Below are 24,159 nucleotides of genomic sequence, written 5' to 3'. Positions count from 1 at the left end.
TAAAATTTCAGATTTTTGGGCAGATTATGTAACTTCACTTTCCAATGCAAAATATTTGCAAACTCAAATTATTAAAATGTGCAAAAATCGTGGTTTTAACGTTTTATGATATGGATACAAAAGCCAGGACCGTCATCAAGTGTTTCAATTCAGCCCAGAAAAAGGAATGCCCCAAGCTGCACACCAGAGCTGAAAGCAAAAGTGTGATGACTGATCAGTGATTCAAATCCAAAAACCCAACAAAGTATTGTCCAGAGTGTTGGAATGGCCCAATTCCAAAGTTCATGCCATCATTCACAAGAATTTGAAACTAGAGAAATGCCATAAAGGTTGAGTTCACAAACTGCTGTCTCATCACATCCAAGAACAAAAGACCAACTGCCAAAAACTGTATGAAAAATATCTTTTGGTAAACAAGCAGTTTGTAGTCATGTTAGATGAAGCATGGGTGTACATGAACAATTGTAACAAATCGCGGGCAATTTACTACAGACCATCAGATGGGAGACCATACCAAAAATGGTTCAAGGAATGTCGCAAAAGTTTTCCGTCAGGCTTTATGGTCATTGTGGGTTATTGTTATCGTGGTAAACTAAACATCAGAAAAGTTGAAAAAATGTTAAAATTAATTTGACTTACTACCAGACTAATGTTCTGGAACCTCTGTACTGTGAAGAGATCCCTGCTTTGTACAGAAATGACCAAATATATGGGTGCATCAAGACAAAGCTTCCAGTCATACCTCCAAATTGACCTGAGATTTCATCCATGTATTGGAACATGAAATAGTAATCCATACCATCCCTTTCAATGACATTCCCGTGAATTCACCCGACCTGGCTCCAACGGACTACTGTGCATTTGGTCTATTGAAATGAGCTCTGGGAAGCCATTGTCCAAAAACAATGGCAGGCTTATGGAAAGCCTGTAAGGAGGAATGGGACCGTTTAAACATGAATTTCTTCAAAGAAATCTTCTACAGTGGAAACTTTAATGTAGGGCTATAGTTTCACAACGTGGCCATCAGATCGAGCATAATCGAAACTGGCGCAATGGCATTTAGGTTACTTTATAGGCCTCTTAATTCGGCATTATGTAATGCCGAATTAAGAGGCCTATAAGATCAACCCTCTGTATTCTTGTGTTAGATTAACAGTAGAATTATAAAAAATTGGTGAAGATACAATTATAAGGTTATAAAGGGCTTTAAGTAATGTTACCAAGTATTACCAAGAACTTGGGCAGAACAATGTACTGTTTGAGGAAGCCGAAGACCGTTACGGCAGTGATGACAACAAAAGTTCCAACAAAGAAGAAAGTGATAAAATGTTTCAATGACTTTCTAAATTTTTTAATGCAAACTGCTAATTTTTGGTATGCAAATAAAATTAATATCAATAAATGGTTAGTTTATATTCAAGTTCTAATTTTTGTCACAAAAAGTTCCAAAATTGGGAGTTGACTTACATTTGGGCCAATATGGTAACAATATTTAACACAAGATGACAGTCAAGCAACCTATCTCTAACCAAATTGCTTAATATCTTATTAATTAATTAACTTTTATAATCCAGCAAGGATCTAGCTGTTTTTTTGATTACTTTCAAGTCTTACAGCTCATCTTCAAGGTATGTAAATTAAAAAACTTTTGATATTGGTAGCTAAAACAAAAAACTCAAATTTTTGCAATTCTTTCATGACCATATATTTCTGAAGGTTGTCACCAGAAGGCTAGCAAGTGTTCCAAACTGTATATTACTGTTATCATTGTTTTAAGCTCTCTGGTAAACCAGGGTATAACCAGATGCACAAAGTTCGTTAAAAAATAACACATTCTCTTAATGATACAGATTCAACATGAAATTTCATCATAGTTACTGCTCATTGCAATTCCACAAACAACATACTTTATAGTTTACAGAAATTAAATGTATCTTGTTAAATTTAGATATTTATATAATCTTAATATTTGGAATGAAGCAATGCATTCTAATTAATTAAACATTTTTAATAAAACATATACTACAAAGAATACTTAAAGAAATAATTTTTTATTGATTTTTAGATAAAAAATAAATTTTCTCACCTTGCTAGCTTTAGTATGAGCTAAAGAAATAATACCACTTCTCGCTGAAAAAAAGAATAAGATTTATTAAATGATGACAAAGTAAATACGTACTAATAACAGTTTAAAGTATTAATAATAATTTATAAACTGTGTGCTTCTGCTGGAAATATGTTAAATTTATAAATTCATACCACATTTTCTCAATATCCAACTTTGGAATATTCAAAACTTTGATAAAATCTAAAAACTAAATTAAGAAATTGCTTTGATTTTTATTTACATTGTTTTCTGTATTATGAGAATAATCATCATTTTCTTTTAGAGAGGTAATGGTGTTTTATCTTATTAATATAAGTAATTAACATAATATTTTTAAAAAATTAATGGAATAATTATGAATTATGAAAAATATATTATGGAAATATAGAAAAATAATATTGTGATTAAGTTTTAATTAAATGTTCTTGAATTCTGTTTTGCAAAAATTGTTTATAGAAAAAAGTATATATTATGCTTATCAGTTTGAAACATATTTTTCACATATTAATAATATATGATTGTGACTCTCACAAAGAATAAATAATAATTATTGTAAACGTAGCATTCTATGTATTTAGAACAAAATTAAATTACATATTTAGAGCAGAAAACAAACTTAGAATGGACATGCATAATTTTCCAAAGAATAGGAATAATAGTTGCACTCTAATAAACATTATAAATGGCATATTGTTAATTAGAATAAATATTATATTTATTTTGGATATTTAATAGAAATATCCAAATATCTATTGTAAAAATATATAAATCAATTTTCACATTGTACGGAGTGATCAAATTTAAAGTTTAATTGTGAAAACTGGACCTAACAATGCTATTAATCGGCCACGCTTGTTACTGCTCTACTACGCGTTGTGAGAAATTTAGTCAAGAGATAACATCTAACTCTATACAGTATAAATAAATTAATAATGTGTGACATGTCAGTCACATGCCACAGACTCCTGTCGTCTCCTACTTTACTCCTCCTAAGCAAGTTTACCATTTGATCAATCTATACATTGCTGGTCAAGATTACAAACCTGTAGCTAAATCTCTACTTGAATGAACAAGTTTTGACTTATTGTATAACCATTAAAAAGCACACACATGCTCATCTGTATTCATTTACATCTCAGAGAAGAAAATGAATGTAAAACACTACTTCAAAACTTTGTATTCTAAAAACTACAACATTTTGTATTGAGTTTATAATTTTGACCTGCAACATAAATCAAAATATTTTAAAGTCTAAATATTCTAATAAATTTTATAAATTAAATTTAATTCACTGCTATCAGGGTCAGTTTTATCGCTAGACATCATAGGCAATTGCCTAAGGACACTGCAAAAAAGGGGTGCCCATCTGTTGCAAAAAAATGAACAAGAAATAACAAAATAATTTTTCCTTCTTCCTAACAGTTGCCTATAATAATTTACTGTCACTACATGTTGTAATGCACATGCACTATTTGTATTTATCAACACTACAAGATAGGTCTATAATACACTCACAAATAGTGATGTTCAATGTCGGTCATTGATATTTTACCATCAATAACGTGTGATAAACATCAATGAAACATTGATTTTTTTAAAGCATCAATCAATATGGCATCTTTTACTATTTTATTCATAATTTTAAATTTTCAAAAATATTTAGGTCTAGACAATGAATACACCAGTATGCATCAAATGGTACATCGACAAACTGGAACATATTAAACTGTATTCTGATATTCACCAAGTTCATTGGTGCAGTGACTAACACATATTGCAGTTGCCAGGTTGTGGATACAGTAAGCTCAATATGATTGCCTCCACAGTTATTTTATTAACGCAATTTTTACTACTTAACTGTTTTAATCCAAAGTTATTTTGACAAAATAAGTCTGAAAATGTCAATATAGCACTGTTGCTTTCATCATCTTTTACTATTTTACTCATAATTTTAAATTTTCAAGAATATTTAGGTCTAGACAAAGCTTATTAAACTGTTCACCAGTGCTTTGGTTGTGGTTGAGACCGAGGCATACTGGAATGTACCCAATATTTTGATGCATCAAATATTTCCTCAGAGAGAACCGATTCTAATCACTGATTGGCACTGACTGATATTCAAAACAATGTACGATACTTGAAATTTATTGGTATCGGCAACCCAAACAATTAACTTCCTAACTTTGCATAAGATAGAAAAAGTAAACATTTTTGTTAACTGTTAACTTCAAAAGAAAAAAAATATGATATTCAAAAAATATGGTATTGAATGTTTTTCTAAAAATTTGTTGAATTTGCAGAAGTACACATTATATACATTTAAGTTAAAAAATCAAATTCAATTTTAAAAAGTAGTCTTAAATTTTTTTATATATAATTATTGTAATAATAACTAAAAAAGAGACAGGCAGACAACAGCAAACACACAAAAGCATGCAGCACATTGCAGTTAAATTGTTAATATAATTGTTTTCCTATGTTAATGATAAATAATTGAAGCAATTATATTTTAAAAACTGTACTCACTATTATTTTTTTGCTTTCAATTGATACCATGAAATAAGAATATTTTTAGATTATCAGATGAATCTGGAACAGTTGCTGTATTAATTATATAATCTCTAATATATTAGTTTGGCATATTATTAACTCTGCAGATTTTAATTTAATTATAATTAATGGCTTTAGTAAGAAAAGTTAGCAATTTAACCCCTTAACCATATTTTTGTATCGAATAAATTGACTTGATTTTTTGTAATTTAATTTTTTTAAATCTTTGTTTTATGATTAGCCATTTCCTGCTTCTAGTGTTAAACCATTTTTAACAAATACTATTTCTGCCTATATCTAATTAAAGTTTAAGTATGGAGCAGAACTCACGGGAAGTCAGATTTGGTGGTGCCAAGAGTCAATGGCACAAAGAATGTCGGCTCGAGAAGTTACAATGTCTGACTTGCAGTCGTGCCAAACTCCTTGCAATCCTACTTATGCTTGATTGCCTGATAGAATAACTGATAAAATATTACATAATTTGTTTTGGCTAATTATGCTATTTTTCAACTTACAACAATTAATTTTTAAGTATTTTAGCTATACATTAAATTGTATTGAATATTTGATTAGAAAGAATATTTGATTAGAAAGAATATTTGAAATCTACTAAGATTTATTAATAGTGTTTTTGACTTTACAGTATTTAGTAAAATTATAATCTCTGAAAAATAATAATTTCACTAAAAAAGTTTTAGATAAAATTCAATACAAACAATACAAATCAATCATAAAGAAAATGAAATATATTAATACTTCTGTTGCTGATCAATGCTATTTTTCATTATATAACTCACTATAATATGCCGACAATTGAAATTTGTGTCATTTGTATGCTGAACTTTTTGGTAAATTGCATACGCATTATTTTTCAGGTGTCATTTATTAATATCTTGAAATGTAAGAAGCATTTCAGAGATTATATTTATTGCTTGGTTTCTTACTTTCTCAGGATTTTTCTTCAGTTGACAAAAATGAATCAGTATATTCAATGCAACTTTATCTAATGGTGACAAGAAATTGTTAATTAAGTTAGCCTCTAGTGTAATCTGGTAAAACTATTTCCAATTATAAAATGCAATAAGCAAGTAAACAAGTACAAAAATGACCACCCACATTTGAATTAGGCAGACAGAAAAATAAGCTTCTCCTGGAACTAAAATCTTGCAGACAGGTTGAGATTTAAACCTTAAACTAAAAATGTGATTTAACAAGAGGAAGTTTATGGATGAAGACAAGATGATTGCTATGCTTGGATCTCAAACACTAAAAATATAAATTATTACTTTAAGAGTAAGAGTAACTAATATATGTATTACTTTGGAAATAAACTGTATATACAAAGCTAACTTGAGTGTTTCAATGAACCTACATTACACACTATTAATCATGCATTGGACATTTCTTTATTTAACCAGAAGGGAGTCTTTTATATTAAAATAAAAGACTCCCTTCCCATTAACTGATTTAATAGTTTTAAGCTAACTAAACTAAACTAGAAGCAGGAAAAAAATTAATTTTTTAATTATCACAACAACTTAAACTGAAAATTTCATTCATTTAGTTTTTGAATAAATTTTAATTAATTTTTATTCAAAAAATTTAACTGAGTTTTAGTAGAAAATATCTTCAAACAATTTAATTACAGCATCTTTCAAGAAATGAATAACATTTCATTTTGAAAATCCTGTTATATTGTGAAAGTGACAATGTTGCTTCCAGCATATCACCTACAAAGCCATAATTACATTTATTGCACAATAATAGAAAATTGTTGATGCAAACTTCACAGAATGCACAAACAAATTATAAGCATCAAAATTTGACATATTTAAACAGTTAATGCAGATTAAGGGGTTAACATAACTGTTTAATTATGCAAAGCTGAATTACAATTTAGCATTGATAAAGTTATTAAGTTTTCAATGCTTTCTTTATAAATGAAAGAAAAATGAAATGATAAAAATTTTTAAATTATCTTTCTTTTAAATTATAAAAGCATTGAAACTTAAAATATTTTATCAGATTAACAGAAATTATGTTCACAAAACATTTCTGCACAGCTATTTATGCTGTTAACTTACATACCGCTTTTCACTGCAAACTCTTTTCCGCTAAGTATGTGATGCAACAACGTTTTCATTTCAAACGGGCTCAAGTTTAATAAATGTTCCGAAGCCTCCTCACCTGAAAAGAATTAAAATATTTTAAAATAGTGAAATTTGAATAATTATGTATAATACAAAACATCTATAAATACCAGAACATTTTAAAGAGCGTCCGAGTTCAGAAGCCATTACTTGAATAATTAAGCCAACTCTCATTCGCAACATTTCATGAAATAGCTGTGGTTCAGTTCTAATGAACATAGCCAAATACACCAAAAGTTCCTTAAAGAATAAATAATTTCATTTATACAAAATTTTGAAATTATTTTGATAATTAAATGGTTAACATATTAATACGTTGATTTGTAATTCACCTATCAAAGCTCTAATATCTATAATACGCACCTGCGTGAGCATTGCTGTACTCTGATCACAGTCGTGAGCTTTATGTATGATATTTCGCAATTCTTTAGAAGGTAAAGGTCTATAATATATATAAAATTATTACTTTTTTAATAAGTTATAAATTACAATAAATGGCAGAAAAACCAAACACCAATCAAACATTTTTCACAAACATATAATTGTATAAATATATTAATATTAAAAGATAATAACACAAAATATATTTGTTATGAAATAAATTTTGTAAAATTTTCAAAATAAATGATCTTCCAAAAATAATGCCATCATTTTAGTTTAACATAATTATGTTAATGTATGCATTGTACACCAATCAATAGAGTAAATGTCCAAATTTCATCCACCATCTGCATTCAAACATCTTTTTCACTACTTCCTCTTGACATTCAAATGATAATCTGATATAACAGAATAAAATTTTCTAACTTGGAAACTTTGGAATTTAATTAAAATAATCTTGAATCAATAATTGAAGAGCTTCGTGCAACAGCAAGTACATTTTATAAAATTTTTTGAAAGATTCAAAAAAACATTTTACATTTTGAATAACTCATTTAACAGATTCTGACTTTATGCTGTTTCAAAGATCTACGAGTAAAAAAATATTTAGGTATGTTTTTAAACTTTTTACTTTTTATTAATTCTGTAAATAAAATATTTAAAAATGTACTTGGCTCATTGTTGTACCAAAATTTACATTATATAATATATTTTAAACTAGCTAAAAAGTCTATTTTATTCACTCTCACTACACATTTACAATCTTCAGATTTTATAAAATCAAAAATTATGGTATGATGCTTCACAACTCAAAGCAGCATTCTTCTGCTACACATGACTTTAAAGATAAATATAACAGTTACCTTTCTAATAGCAAAAGTAGCAAATTTCTACAGCTGAAGATCTATTATGGTCAAAAGGTTGTACTTGACTGGTTGTTGCACTGAGCCCTTCAATTATTAAATAAAATTTCTCTTTCAATTCCAGTATTAATGTATAATTTAAGAATTATCACTTCTAACAAAATTTGTCAAACACAAAATGTATGAAAAAAATTAACATATGGATTTTTTCTGGATAATTCAGACAATTTTATTAAGAAATGAATTATTTCTAGATCAAAGATATTTAAATAATATGCTGTTTATTATATAAGATTAGAAAATTTACCGTGTTATAGTATATTCATTCATAGGCGGCATTCCTACAGTAATTTGTTTCTGTCTTACTAATAAGTCAGCTACGGCCTATTTATAAAAATTTTTTTTATTAATTTTAATAATATATGTTTAAAAAAATTCTAAATCATGTAGAATTGTACACAAAATAACATACTTTTGTAAGATCTTCTACCCTTTTCCCTAACATTCCTGCAATATGTCTAACAAGACTCCATTTCTTTTCATGACAAGCCTATGAAAGTAATTAAATTATTGTTAAAACGGTTAAACATTTCATTTTACTTATATTGAATATTGGATTTCTATAGACTTCCAAATAAATATCATTGAAAAATCTTCAATGACTAACAAATTTATTTGGAAATCATAATTTAGAATTACTTATCAACTAAATTATTTACTTAAAAAAAATTTTTAAATTTTACCTTTTCGTAAGTAACTTTAAGCAGATCTCTAACTTTAATCTGATTATCTGGAGTACCAAGACCCGTATCCCATTGTACACCTCTAAAACGTTAATTTTATTATGTAATATTAATTATTTTTAAATTATAAAAATCAATATTAATATTCAAAACCTACTTTGTAACTACAAGATAGTGTAATATATCTCCTTGTTCTTCTAATATTTCAGTTTCTTTAAACATGTTGATGAGATCTTCCCCAGTAACACCTTTATCAAACTGTAATTCAGACATGGTCCTAGTACGATTCTTTGCGAGATCTGACTCCCAGGATTCTTCTTCTTCTTCGTATGGAGGACTCTGTCCACCCTCTGCAAACTCGATGGTAGGGCTGGCCGGAGAGGAATCGTGGATGTTCTCTCTCTCGTAATTAGCTCTTAGACGAGTTAGTTCTAATAAAAATTATTAATGTAAATTAGGTTTTCAGTTGATATTTGAAAATGTTTATTAATGATATTACTCAAACTGCACAAATAAACCTAAAAATAAATAAGTATTCGTGTTCTTTTATTTAAATCTTCTTCAGATTATATTTAGTATAAAAGATCAAACATAGAACTCAAAAATCAAAGCTTTCTTTAGATTATGTAGAATACAATCTGAAGCACCTTTAAAGAGAATAAACATGTTTATTTTCATTAAAAGTAATTCTTTGAATTTATTTGTATAATTTGAGGATTTATCAAACTAAACTTTTCAACAGGGAAGAATATGTTTCTTTATGTTTATGCAATATATAATTTTGCAAATACAGTCAAACCCTGTTAGTACATTATCAATTTATGCTAAGTCTGCATTAATAAAAAGTAGATTTGCGATCCCATGAACAAAGATAGACATTTCAATGCAAAATACTGGTTAATATGTAATAATGTTTGTCATGTCTCCACAAACTTAATAACAATTATATTACATATTTTAATACAAATCATACTGCTTTCAGTTTCCTTGAAGTCACACAAGCCAAACTGGAAAAACATAAAACACATTATGACCAGGGAGATTTTTTGACTAACGTTGGATAAAGTTTATGAACTTAATGTTGTCATCATTGCTAATGCAGATGTATGCCACACAAATGAAATTTGCTCCAATTTGAAAAATTACTCTCATCTCTTACAGTCAACATTTTGTATGCTCTGTTAATATTGAACAATTAATTAAAACTGTTGCATGGTCATTGGAAACTGGAAATTTTTTGTTTACTCTTTCTGCCTTGTAAGCACTAAAAGTACTTTATTTTCAGGACCATCATGGGTTTGATCAGGCTTATAATGGGGTAGGCAAGTGGTGAGGGAATGGGGCCTAACATATCCAGAAAAATTCTTGGGGTTTTAACCTGCCCAGAACAGCAGACTGATACCTTAACTGTTTCAGCCATCTCAACAATAAGAAAACCAGGAGTTTATACGATCAAGTGTAGGATTTTATCAGATTTTAAAAAATAGTTATATTGTTTAAATAGTGGAAATAATGAAACAACTGAACAATAATATTAAATACTGTAATTAGTTCATAATTTTAAGTTAAAAACAAACTTCTGTTTCAACAAACCTTTATAATTGAACCAACAAATAAAGTTTTTAATATATTTTGACAATTTAATATATTTGCTGGTTTAATTATAAAGGTTTGTTGGAGTTATTTACTATATAGCCAGATGAAAACAGAAGTTTTAAAACTTCTGTTTTCATCAAAATCCAAACAAATAAGTTATTTTTAAATTTGCAAAGTTTTATATGAGTTCATCTCCTGGATTCAATTTGGTTGATAGGTTAACTTGCTACATCCAGTAGTTTTAATCATCATTCTAGCAACTCTAGCTGATGTCAAGAAATGAGCATTGATTCTTTAAGTCAATGTATCTCAATAAAGTGTATATTTGTAGTAGCACAAAAGGTTATTCGTTTATTTAATTTTTAACATATCGAAACAAGGTAAATCATAGTGAAATAACCAGGAGAAAATTTGGCTTTTTCTATTTGATGACATAACAATCTTTTGTAAAGTTTACTTAACAAGAACCTTGTTAATACAAAGTGCCAAGTTTTAAGTCCCTTCAAATTTGTAATAATAGGTTTGACTGCATTGCTATCTCAAATGCATTAATTTAATAATTCAATGCACATTTATTTATTAGTTAATTTAAATTATTTTCTAATGTGTATAAATCTGTGCTGAGTATAACCTTCAGGATATTTTTCAAATTTTCAGGCAAATTACATCCAGCTTTTTATAGTTTGAAATCACTATTATGTAACTTTGCAACTATTATATATCTTCTGTTGAAAACTAGCATATTTGACCTTATATTTCTGATAAAATTAAAATAATCCTGAATAAAATGGCTTTTAATATTTACTAACTTACCATCTATACAACTACTTAAATTTTTTATGGAAAACTGAGAACATGTGCTCATCTCACTTAATAAATATTTATATACCATATTTACTTGCATATAAGATGAGGTTTTTATTCATTTTTCATTACTTCAAAAACCTAGGTTATCCTATACGCACGAGCAAAGGAATCTTTACGTTTTTGCAATGATTTTTGTGAACTGTATATCCACATTTTTTACTGGATGCTCACCCTCTGGTGTTTAAAAACAAAAGCATTTTATCTGGGTCGTTTCAATCATTCTTGCGTATTGTCAGGAGTAAAGATGAATAACAATAAAAAAGAAAAGCTTTTGAATCGAATTCCAATTTAAAATTCCAAAATCACACAGGAGCCCGATATAAGTTTTAATCCATTCCCATGTGAAAACAGATAATTATTCGGAAATTAGAATTCAGAGAAACTCATAAGTGTAATCAATGGAGAGTGGATCTGACTGTCAAGAATTGGCAAAAAAAGGTCCCGATTGTCCAACTTTATGCGCACAAATTATGTTGTCGATTTTATAAGATTTTTCCTTAAAGTTTAAAATGCCAGTAATTTTTGCAGGACAATGTGTGCATTTACGTGCATCTGACATTTTTTGTGATTAAATGAAATTAAATTAAATTGTATTAATAAATCTAATTTTCTTTATTTTGATCTTTAAAATCACACCTCTTCCTATATGTGAGATTGTCTTATAAACGAGTAAATATGATATGTACCAGTACANAATAATTATGAATTATGAAAAATATATTATGGAAATATAGAAAAATAATATTGTGATTAAGTTTTAATTAAATGTTCTTGAATTCTGTTTTGCAAAAATTGTTTATAGAAAAAAGTATATATTATGCTTATCAGTTTGAAACATATTTTTCACATATTAATAATATATGATTGTGACTCTCACAAAGAATAAATAATAATTATTGTAAACGTAGCATTCTATGTATTTAGAACAAAATTAAATTACATATTTAGAGCAGAAAACAAACTTAGAATGGACATGCATAATTTTCCAAAGAATAGGAATAATAGTTGCACTCTAATAAACATTATAAATGGCATATTGTTAATTAGAATAAATATTATATTTATTTTGGATATTTAATAGAAATATCCAAATATCTATTGTAAAAATATATAAATCAATTTTCACATTGTACGGAGTGATCAAATTTAAAGTTTAATTGTGAAAACTGGACCTAACAATGCTATTAATCGGCCACGCTTGTTACTGCTCTACTACGCGTTGTGAGAAATTTAGTCAAGAGATAACATCTAACTCTATACAGTATAAATAAATTAATAATGTGTGACATGTCAGTCACATGCCACAGACTCCTGTCGTCTCCTACTTTACTCCTCCTAAGCAAGTTTACCATTTGATCAATCTATACATTGCTGGTCAAGATTACAAACCTGTAGCTAAATCTCTACTTGAATGAACAAGTTTTGACTTATTGTATAACCATTAAAAAGCACACACATGCTCATCTGTATTCATTTACATCTCAGAGAAGAAAATGAATGTAAAACACTACTTCAAAACTTTGTATTCTAAAAACTACAACATTTTGTATTGAGTTTATAATTTTGACCTGCAACATAAATCAAAATATTTTAAAGTCTAAATATTCTAATAAATTTTATAAATTAAATTTAATTCACTGCTATCAGGGTCAGTTTTATCGCTAGACATCATAGGCAATTGCCTAAGGACACTGCAAAAAAGGGGTGCCCATCTGTTGCAAAAAAATGAACAAGAAATAACCAAATAATTTTTCCTTCTTCCTAACAGTTGCCTATAATAATTTACTGTCACTACATGTTGTAATGCACATGCACTATTTGTATTTATCAACACTACAAGATAGGTCTATAATACACTCACAAATAGTGATGTTCAATGTCGGTCATTGATATTTTACCATCAATAACGTGTGATAAACATCAATGAAACATTGATTTTTTTAAAGCATCAATCAATATGGCATCTTTTACTATTTTATTCATAATTTTAAATTTTCAAAAATATTTAGGTCTAGACAATGAATACACCAGTATGCATCAAATGGTACATCGACAAACTGGAACATATTAAACTGTATTCTGATATTCACCAAGTTCATTGGTGCAGTGACTAACACATATTGCAGTTGCCAGGTTGTGGATACAGTAAGCTCAATATGATTGCCTCCACAGTTATTTTATTAACGCAATTTTTACTACTTAACTGTTTTAATCCAAAGTTATTTTGACAAAATAAGTCTGAAAATGTCAATATAGCACTGTTGCTTTCATCATCTTTTACTATTTTACTCATAATTTTAAATTTTCAAGAATATTTAGGTCTAGACAAAGCTTATTAAACTGTTCACCAGTGCTTTGGTTGTGGTTGAGACCGAGGCATACTGGAATGTACCCAATATTTTGATGCATCAAATATTTCCTCAGAGAGAACCGATTCTAATCACTGATTGGCACTGACTGATATTCAAAACAATGTACGATACTTGAAATTTATTGGTATCGGCAACCCAAACAATTAACTTCCTAACTTTGCATAAGATAGAAAAAGTAAACATTTTTGTTAACTGTTAACTTCAAAAGAAAAAAAATATGATATTCAAAAAATATGGTATTGAATGTTTTTCTAAAAATTTGTTGAATTTGCAGAAGTACACATTATATACATTTAAGTTAAAAAATCAAATTCAATTTTAAAAAGTAGTCTTAAATTTTTTTATATATAATTATTGTAATAATAACTAAAAAAGAGACAGGCAGACAACAGCAAACACACAAAAGCATGCAGCACATTGCAGTTAAATTGTTAATATAATTGTTTTCCTATGTTAATGATAAATAATTGAAGCAATTATATTTTAAAAACTGTACTCACTATTATTTTTTTGCTTTCAATTGATACCATGAAATAAGAATATTTTTAGATTATCAGATGAATCTGGAACAGTTGCTGTATTAATTATATAATCTCTAATATATTAGTTTGGCATATTATTAACTCTGCAGATTTTAATTTAATTATAATTAATGGCTTTAGTAAGAAAAGTTAGCAATTTAACCCCTTAACCATATTTTTGTATCGAATAAATTGACTTGATTTTTTGTAATTTAATTTTTTTAAATCTTTGTTTTATGATTAGCCATTTCCTGCTTCTAGTGTTAAACCATTTTTAACAAATACTATTTCTGCCTATATCTAATTAAAGTTTAAGTATGGAGCAGAACTCACGGGAAGTCAGATTTGGTGGTGCCAAGAGTCAATGGCACAAAGAATGTCGGCTCGAGAAGTTACAATGTCTGACTTGCAGTCGTGCCAAACTCCTTGCAATCCTACTTATGCTTGATTGCCTGATAGAATAACTGATAAAATATTACATAATTTGTTTTGGCTAATTATGCTATTTTTCAACTTACAACAATTAATTTTTAAGTATTTTAGCTATACATTAAATTGTATTGAATATTTGATTAGAAAGAATATTTGATTAGAAAGAATATTTGAAATCTACTAAGATTTATTAATAGTGTTTTTGACTTTACAGTATTTAGTAAAATTATAATCTCTGAAAAATAATAATTTCACTAAAAAAGTTTTAGATAAAATTCAATACAAACAATACAAATCAATCATAAAGAAAATGAAATATATTAATACTTCTGTTGCTGATCAATGCTATTTTTCATTATATAACTCACTATAATATGCCGACAATTGAAATTTGTGTCATTTGTATGCTGAACTTTTTGGTAAATTGCATACGCATTATTTTTCAGGTGTCATTTATTAATATCTTGAAATGTAAGAAGCATTTCAGAGATTATATTTATTGCTTGGTTTCTTACTTTCTCAGGATTTTTCTTCAGTTGACAAAAATGAATCAGTATATTCAATGCAACTTTATCTAATGGTGACAAGAAATTGTTAATTAAGTTAGCCTCTAGTGTAATCTGGTAAAACTATTTCCAATTATAAAATGCAATAAGCAAGTAAACAAGTACAAAAATGACCACCCACATTTGAATTAGGCAGACAGAAAAATAAGCTTCTCCTGGAACTAAAATCTTGCAGACAGGTTGAGATTTAAACCTTAAACTAAAAATGTGATTTAACAAGAGGAAGTTTATGGATGAAGACAAGATGATTGCTATGCTTGGATCTCAAACACTAAAAATATAAATTATTACTTTAAGAGTAAGAGTAACTAATATATGTATTACTTTGGAAATAAACTGTATATACAAAGCTAACTTGAGTGTTTCAATGAACCTACATTACACACTATTAATCATGCATTGGACATTTCTTTATTTAACCAGAAGGGAGTCTTTTATATTAAAATAAAAGACTCCCTTCCCATTAACTGATTTAATAGTTTTAAGCTAACTAAACTAAACTAGAAGCAGGAAAAAAATTAATTTTTTAATTATCACAACAACTTAAACTGAAAATTTCATTCATTTAGTTTTTGAATAAATTTTAATTAATTTTTATTCAAAAAATTTAACTGAGTTTTAGTAGAAAATATCTTCAAACAATTTAATTACAGCATCTTTCAAGAAATGAATAACATTTCATTTTGAAAATCCTGTTATATTGTGAAAGTGACAATGTTGCTTCCAGCATATCACCTACAAAGCCATAATTACATTTATTGCACAATAATAGAAAATTGTTGATGCAAACTTCACAGAATGCACAAACAAATTATAAGCATCAAAATTTGACATATTTAAACAGTTAATGCAGATTAAGGGGTTAACATAACTGTTTAATTATGCAAAGCTGAATTACAATTTAGCATTGATAAAGTTATTAAGTTTTCAATGCTTTCTTTATAAATGAAAGAAAAATGAAATGATAAAAATTTTTAAATTATCTTTCTTTTAAATTATAAAAGCATTGAAACTTAAAATATTTTATCAGATTAACAGAAATTATGTTCACAAAACATTTCTGCACAGCTATTTATGCTGTTAACTTACATACCGCTTTTCACTGCAAACTCTTTTCCGCTAAGTATGTGATGCAACAACGTTTTCATTTCAAACGGGCTCAAGTTTAATAAATGTTCCGAAGCCTCCTCACCTGAAAAGAATTAAAATATTTTAAAATAGTGAAATTTGAATAATTATGTATAATACAAAACATCTATAAATACCAGAACATTTTAAAGAGCGTCCGAGTTCAGAAGCCATTACTTGAATAATTAAGCCAACTCTCATTCGCAACATTTCATGAAATAGCTGTGGTTCAGTTCTAATGAACATAGCCAAATACACCAAAAGTTCCTTAAAGAATAAATAATTTCATTTATACAAAATTTTGAAATTATTTTGATAATTAAATGGTTAACATATTAAGACGTTGATTTGTAATTCACCTATCAAAGCTCTAATATCTATAATACGCACCTGCGTGAGCATTGCTGTACTCTGATCACAGTCGTGAGCTTTATGTATGATATTTCGCAATTCTTTAGAAGGTAAAGGTCTATAATATATATAAAATTATTACTTTTTTAATAAGTTATAAATTACAATAAATGGCAGAAAAACCAAACACCAATCAAACATTTTTCACAAACATATAATTGTATAAATATATTAATATTAAAAGATAATAACACAAAATATATTTGTTATGAAATAAATTTTGTAAAATTTTCAAAATAAATGATCTTCCAAAAATAATGCCATCATTTTAGTTTAACATAATTATGTTAATGTATGCATTGTACACCAATCAATAGAGTAAATGTCCAAATTTCATCCACCATCTGCATTCAAACATCTTTTTCACTACTTCCTCTTGACATTCAAATGATAATCTGATATAACAGAATAAAATTTTCTAACTTGGAAACTTTGGAATTTAATTAAAATAATCTTGAATCAATAATTGAAGAGCTTCGTGCAACAGCAAGTACATTTTATAAAATTTTTTGAAAGATTCAAAAAAACATTTTACATTTTGAATAACTCATTTAACAGATTCTGACTTTATGCTGTTTCAAAGATCAACGAGTAAAAAAATATTTAGGTATGTTTTTAAACTTTTTACTTTTTATTAATTCTGTAAATAAAATATTTAAAAATGTACTTGGCTCATTGTTGTACCAAAATTTACATTATATAATATATTTTAAACTAGCTAAAAAGTCTATTTTATTCACTCTCACTACACATTTACAATCTTCAGATTTTATAAAATCAAAAATTATGGTATGATGCTTCACAACTCAAAGCAGCATTCTTCTGCTACACATGACTTTAAAGATAAATATAACAGTTACCTTTCTAATAGCAAAAGTAGCAAATTTCTACAGCTGAAGATCTATTATGGTCAAAAGGTTGTACTTGACTGGTTGTTGCACTGAGCCCTTCAATTATTAAATAAAATTTCTCTTTCAATTCCAGTATTAATGTATAATTTAAGAATTATCACTTCTAACAAAATTTGTCAAACACAAAATGTATGAAAAAAATTAACATATGGATTTTTTCTGGATAATTCAGACAATTTTATTAAGAAATGAATTATTTCTAGATCAAAGATATTTAAATAATATGCTGTTTATTATATAAGATTAGAAAATTTACCGTGTTATAGTATATTCATTCATAGGCGGCATTCCTACAGTAATTTGTTTCTGTCTTACTAATAAGTCAGCTACGGCCTATTTATAAAAAATTTTTTTATTAATTTTAATAATATATGTTTAAAAAAATTCTAAATCATGTAGAATTGTACACAAAATAACATACTTTTGTAAGATCTTCTACCCTTTTCCCTAACATTCCTGCAATATGTCTAACAAGACTCCATTTCTTTTCATGACAAGCCTATGAAAGTAATTAAATTATTGTTAAAACGGTTAAACATTTCATTTTACTTATATTGAATATTGGATTTCTATAGACTTCCAAATAAATATCATTGAAAAATCTTCAATGACTAACAAATTTATTTGGAAATCATAATTTAGAATTACTTATCAACTAAATTATTTACTTAAAAAAAATTTTTTAATTTTACCTTTTCGTAAGTAACTTTAAGCAGATCTCTAACTTTAATCTGATTATCTGGAGTACCAAGACCCGTATCCCATTGTACACCTCTAAAACGTTAATTTTATTATGTAATATTAATTATTTTTAAATTATAAAAATCAATATTAATATTCAAAACCTACTTTGTAACTACAAGATAGTGTAATATATCTCCTTGTTCTTCTAATATTTCAGTTTCTTTAAACATGTTGATGAGATCTTCCCCAGTAACACCTTTATCAAACTGTAATTCAGACATGGTCCTAGTACGATTCTTTGCGAGATCTGACTCCCAGGATTCTTCTTCTTCTTCGTATGGAGGACTCTGTCCACCCTCTGCAAACTCGATGGTAGGGCTGGCCGGAGAGGAATCGTGGATGTTCTCTCTCTCGTAATTAGCTCTTAGACGAGTTAGTTCTAATAAAAATTATTAATGTAAATTAGGTTTTCAGTTGATATTTGAAAATGTTTATTAATGATATTACTCAAACTGCACAAATAAACCTAAAAATAAATAAGTATTCGTGTTCTTTTATTTAAATCTTCTTCAGATTATATTTAGTATAAAAGATCAAACATAGAACTCAAAAATCAAAACTTTCTTTAGATTATGTAGAATACAATCTGAAGCACCTTTAAAGAGAATAAACATGTTTATTTTCATTAAAAGTAATTCTTTGAATTTATTTGTATAATTTGAGGATTTATCAAACTAAACTTTTCAACAGGGAAGAATATGTTTCTTTATGTTTATGCAATATATAATTTTGCAAATACAATCAAACCCTGTTAGTACATTATCAATTTATGCTAAGTCTGCATTAATGAAAAGTAGATTTGCGATCCCATGAACAAAGATAGACATTTCAATGCAAAATACTGGTTAATATGTAATAATGTTTGTCATGTCTCCACAAACTTAATAACAATTATATTACATATTTTAATACAAATCATACTGCTTTCAGTTTCCTTGAAGTCACACAAGCCAAACTGGAAAAACATAAGACACATTATGACCAGGGAGATGTTTTTGACTAACGTTGGATAAAGTTTATGAACTTAATGTTGTCATCATTGCTAATGCAGATGTATGCCACACAAATGAAATTTGCTCCAATTTGAAAAATTACTCTCATCTCTTACAGTCAACATTTTGTATGCTCTGTTAATATTGAACAATTAATTAAAACTGTTGCATGGTCATTGGAAACTGGAAATTTTTTGGTTACTCTTTCTGCCTTGTACTAAAAGTAATTTATTTTCAGGACCATCATGGGTTTGATCAGGCTTATAATGGGGGCAGGCAAGTGGTGAGGGAATGGGGCCTAACATATCCAGAAGAATTCTTGGGGGTAAAAACCTGCCCAGAACAGCAGACTGATACCTTAACTGTTTCAGCCATCTCAACAATAAGAAAACCAGGAGTTTATACGATCAAGTGTAGGATTTTATCAGATTTTAAAAAATAGTTATATTGTTTAAATAGTGGAAATAATGAAACAACTGAACAATAATATTAAATACTGTAATTAGTTCATAATTTTAAGTTAAAAACAAACTTCTGTTTCAACAAACCTTTATAATTGAACCAACAAATAAAGGTTTGAATATATTTTGACAANGAAGCAACAAAGCATAAGAGGAAGGTCATAATATTGACAATTGAGATGAGAAAAGAACTCATTGTAAAGCAGAAAAGTAGTGTGTGTGATGAATCTGCCAATCATGTTTAAGGTGCAAAATCAACAGTGTGGAACCAGTAAATGCAACTTTAATTTTATTACACAATATTTACACATCTTATTTATTGTTTTTGTGTTTTAATTTATTATTTAGCACATTTAACTATGTTGCTTTTTACCTTAAATTATGTGTATTTATTGATATGTGTATCACTTAGGGTCGAGAATGAATTAATTTGCTTTCCATTATTTCTAATGAGCAAAATTCATTTCAACTTTAAACAATTCAGAGTTTGAACAGCCTTTCAAAAAAAATTAAATTTAAAGTACAAGGACTACTGTTTTCCTCCTATATCATACAAACTAATAATTAATTAATAATTAAAACATGAAATCATAACTTACCGAGTACCATTAATGTAACCACTTTTTAATTTCTTAATTGTGGAAATCATTGCTCCAGGGACTTTGTCATTTTCTAAAATAATTAAAATCAAAATATTTTATAACTTTTTAAAATGATCATTGAATATCTTATAAAATTCAATTTTATATCTAGATAAAACTATTAATAACTAAATACTATCTCCCTATATAGCATTTTATACCTATAAATAATATTCTTATGAAGTAAAAGTACTTTTATGCTGTAACTGAATGTATATTAAATTAATCCTTACTTTGGCATCAAAGTCAAACATACTTTTCCACCTTTATTGTTAAAATTAATGAAAATGATTTTAATATATCTAATATATATCGGCGTTAATAAGGTAATATTAAAGGTTTTGTTGGTTGTATTTAGTAATTTTATCTAGTTATTGAAAAGAAGGTAATTTTGGTTATTTTCAGTTGTGTTTATTAACTTATTAATGCCGACAGAACTGTCTATTGGCGTTAATAAGGTATTACCTTATTAATGCCAATAGACAGTGCTCTTAAACTTTTATCTGATTGATAATGCTTTTATGAAAAACTGGAAAATACTCACATAAATTAGTTATTATTATGTAATATTTTATGTCTGTTTTAATTTTATACATCTTAAAAATGCCACCAATTCTTTATAAGTATAGTTTATATTTTACATCTTTAGGGTTTGTTCTAATCATTTAAAAAATTTTTGAAAAGGTTGTTCTGTGCATTCCAATTTCCAATATCATTGTTGAACTGATGCAGATCTTGTTTGTCAAGTTTTACATTAAAGTTTGTTACTGGATATCAAAATAATCAAATTTTAAATTATTAATGTCTATTAAATATTCTAATATTTGTTGTTAAATTTGAACACTTAACAACAAATACTAATAATTTAAAATTTGATTATTTTGAGTTGTTGGGTTGAAATTTTTAATCATATTGTAACTTAAAAACCACGTGACTTCTAAAGTTCCATATCTGGTCTTAACTTTCATCTATTTAACTCCATTCTCAAGAAAATTTTAAATTGAAATCATGCGACTTCCAGTCTGGGTTGGAATTCACACAATACAAACTTCAATCTGGAATAAGACCTAACTCCAATCTTGAGATTAAGGAACAAACAAATGAAAGTGGAAATCTATAGATCTGCAATTTGTAAATTAGAAAAGTTATTATTGACTGAAAAATAAATGACACTGAAATCAAAAATTGATTCTGAATCTAAAAGATATGTTTTCAGTTATTTGATAGTTATTAGCAAAAAAAGATAAAAAAAATGTTTTGTATATGTTACATAATTTTTCACTTTTTTATTCAAATATCAATGAAAGGATAATAATCTATCAATCAAAGTAAGAAGAATCATTTAAAAAGAAAATATTCACATCAAATTAAGATATAATTTTTGCTCAATTCAGTTAAATCCATTATTCCAAACAATGCTTATCATCATTAAATATATTGCTGTTTAACTTGTCAGAATTACATGAATTTCAAAAATTAGTTACAGCACCCACAAACAGAAAGTGTGCATCATCAGTTACAAGCATTGTCTAGCTAATTTTTGAAATTAAAGTTTTTATATAAACTTTCTCTCTCTCAGTCAACTTAGAAATTAAGTTAGACTTGGTCTTAAGGGACATAGCTACCCACGAAAACTAGCCGTTTTTGTCACTGGTAACCAGAACTCATGTTAATGTTCTATCGCCTTAATACTTTGTTACGTTGCATCTGTAATCTCTTCTTGTTTAGATTAAAGGCCTTAAGTTTGTTTAAATGGTTGTAATAACTCATGTATTGACACCACCTTATCAATGACCTCACTAACTCTCCCACTTGTTCTATCTAAAAGACCACCATCCATTGACCCCATGAGCAGGACATGCCATCCCAACGTCATAGAACAGGCTAAGCCTTGTGCCTTAACTACCAACTTCTCACACAATTCCTATACATAACCATGTTCTGCTTTGATAAAGACGTTTTTCTCATCGTATTACATCTGGAGTAATTTTTTGTATGGGAAGCTGAACACAGTATTTACATGCTCAAATTATCAGGTTATTAAAAGGCTAATTTAATAATCAGATATTAGTAACTTATCTAAAGGAGGCAGTACCACTAGACAGATTGTTTAATATCTTTCCATATCCCAATAATTCAGCAGATCATCTAGTTGTGATTAATGAATTATTATTTATCGTACTTTAATTTCAACACTTTGACTAGAACAGAATAGAAGGCAAATAAGGGGCAACAATAAGAATGATTAGCAGAACTCGTTATCTCATATCAGAACTGAATTCATATTTTTTCAAAAGTGAAAAAAAATATTCAGTTACTCTTGAAGGTACAAGGTTTGTTCAAAAAGTATCAAACCTTTGGTCGGCAAAAATAAATTTATTGATTTTGGTGTACAAAACCCTAATCCCCTTCAAAGTAGTCTCCTTGGTAATGTATACACTTCTCCCAGTGATACAGGACCCAGAAATGGTAATGGGGGGATGTGCTATCTTTAGATCCTCTTTGTTGGTAAGGAACGATTGAGGGTATAATTTATTTTCGACTCGCTTCCGAAGATAATAAAACCTTGCTTGGGAATAAATTCCTGATTTATCTTTAATATCGATGGGGTCTCTATCATTAGTGAGCAATCTTCTTAATGTTGGCTGTGTGGAAAGTGGTAGTATGTAGCCACTGGGTCCTGTATCTCTCAAAATTGCGCATTTGTTTAGGAAAAGTGGCTACATACTACCACTTTCCACACAGCCAACATTAAGAAGATTGTTCACTAATGATAGAGACCCCATCAATATTAAAGATAAATCAGGAATTTATTCCCAAGCAAGGTTTTATTATCTTCAAAAGCGAGTCAAAAATAAATTATACCCTCAATTCTCCCAGCATTCCTGCCATTGCTGGAAACACTGCTGGAACGCATCTTTTGGAATGGCCATCAGCCGGTCAGTCGGATTTTGCACGATGTCTTCTCTCGACTAAATTCAAGTTTATTTTAGCGGCATTTTCAGTTTGGGAAATAGCCAAAAGTCACACAGAGCCATATGGGGAGAGTACGAAGCGTGACGAACCACAGGAGTGTTATGTTTGGCAACGAAAGCCCGAATCAGATGCGCAAAATGGGCGGATGCGTTATCACGATGGAGCTGCCAAGTTTTGATCGACCACAGATCCGGTCATTTGCGTCGCACAGCATCGGAAAGACGATGAAGGACCTCCTGGTAGTACTCCTTTGCGATGGTTTGGCCTTGTGGTGCGTACTCATGACACACCACCCCACAAGAATCGAAAAAACTGTCAACATGACCTTTGATATTGCTGCGGACCTGCCGCACTTTTTTTGGCCTCGAGGATCATCCCCGAAAGCCTGCTGAATCTTGCGAATGGTTTACGGTTGGGTATCACCAAGGTTTTTGGCAAAATTTGATGTAATATTGCTGCTCACATTGTTTAGTCATTTACCAGTTTAGTGGAATCCGACAAGAGCGCACTACATGACCTCACTCATAGGCCGATTGCCAACGAATGACGCTTCCTGCAGGCGGGAAAAAATTCAGGGCTGTGTATGACTGTCCCCTCCACAACTCCACCGAAGGAGGCCTCTCGCACATCATTGGTTTACGCAAAAAAAAAAAGGTCCAATACTTTTTGAACAGACCTTGTATATACATATATCTTCAATAGTAACTGAATATTTTTTTATCGAGTAAATATGATATGTACCAGTAC

At 28.4% G+C, this 24,159-nt stretch overlaps 1 protein-coding gene across 1 annotated transcript in view; it reads right to left on the bottom strand.

Annotated features, from left to right (window-relative positions):
• The window catches only part of LOC111637131 (probable phosphorylase b kinase regulatory subunit alpha), a 77,754-nt gene that overhangs the window by 3,929 nt on the left and 49,666 nt on the right, over positions 1–24,159 (bottom strand). Inside the window, exons 22-38 of the mRNA XM_023382547.1 lie at positions 18,790–18,808; positions 18,448–18,721; positions 18,291–18,372; positions 18,020–18,097; positions 17,855–17,931; positions 16,667–16,745; positions 16,414–16,543; positions 16,242–16,340; positions 14,157–14,192; positions 8,952–9,234; positions 8,795–8,876; positions 8,524–8,601; positions 8,359–8,435; positions 7,171–7,249; positions 6,918–7,047; positions 6,746–6,844; positions 2,087–2,130 (exon numbers count right to left, since the gene is read on the bottom strand). Of these exons, the coding sequence (XP_023238315.1) occupies positions 2,087–2,130; positions 6,746–6,844; positions 6,918–7,047; positions 7,171–7,249; positions 8,359–8,435; positions 8,524–8,601; positions 8,795–8,876; positions 8,952–9,234; positions 14,157–14,192; positions 16,242–16,340; positions 16,414–16,543; positions 16,667–16,745; positions 17,855–17,931; positions 18,020–18,097; positions 18,291–18,372; positions 18,448–18,721; positions 18,790–18,808 (1,746 nt within the window). The remainder of the gene's footprint in view (positions 1–2,086; positions 2,131–6,745; positions 6,845–6,917; positions 7,048–7,170; positions 7,250–8,358; positions 8,436–8,523; positions 8,602–8,794; positions 8,877–8,951; positions 9,235–14,156; positions 14,193–16,241; positions 16,341–16,413; positions 16,544–16,666; positions 16,746–17,854; positions 17,932–18,019; positions 18,098–18,290; positions 18,373–18,447; positions 18,722–18,789; positions 18,809–24,159) is intronic.

The sequence above is a fragment of the Centruroides sculpturatus genome, unplaced genomic scaffold (assembly GCF_000671375.1).
Source record: "Centruroides sculpturatus isolate CEXI.00-Female unplaced genomic scaffold, Cexi_2.0 scaffold1093, whole genome shotgun sequence".
Lineage (NCBI taxonomy): Eukaryota > Metazoa > Arthropoda > Arachnida > Scorpiones > Buthidae > Centruroides > Centruroides sculpturatus.
This window is presented reverse-complemented; position numbering and strand designations above follow the sequence as displayed.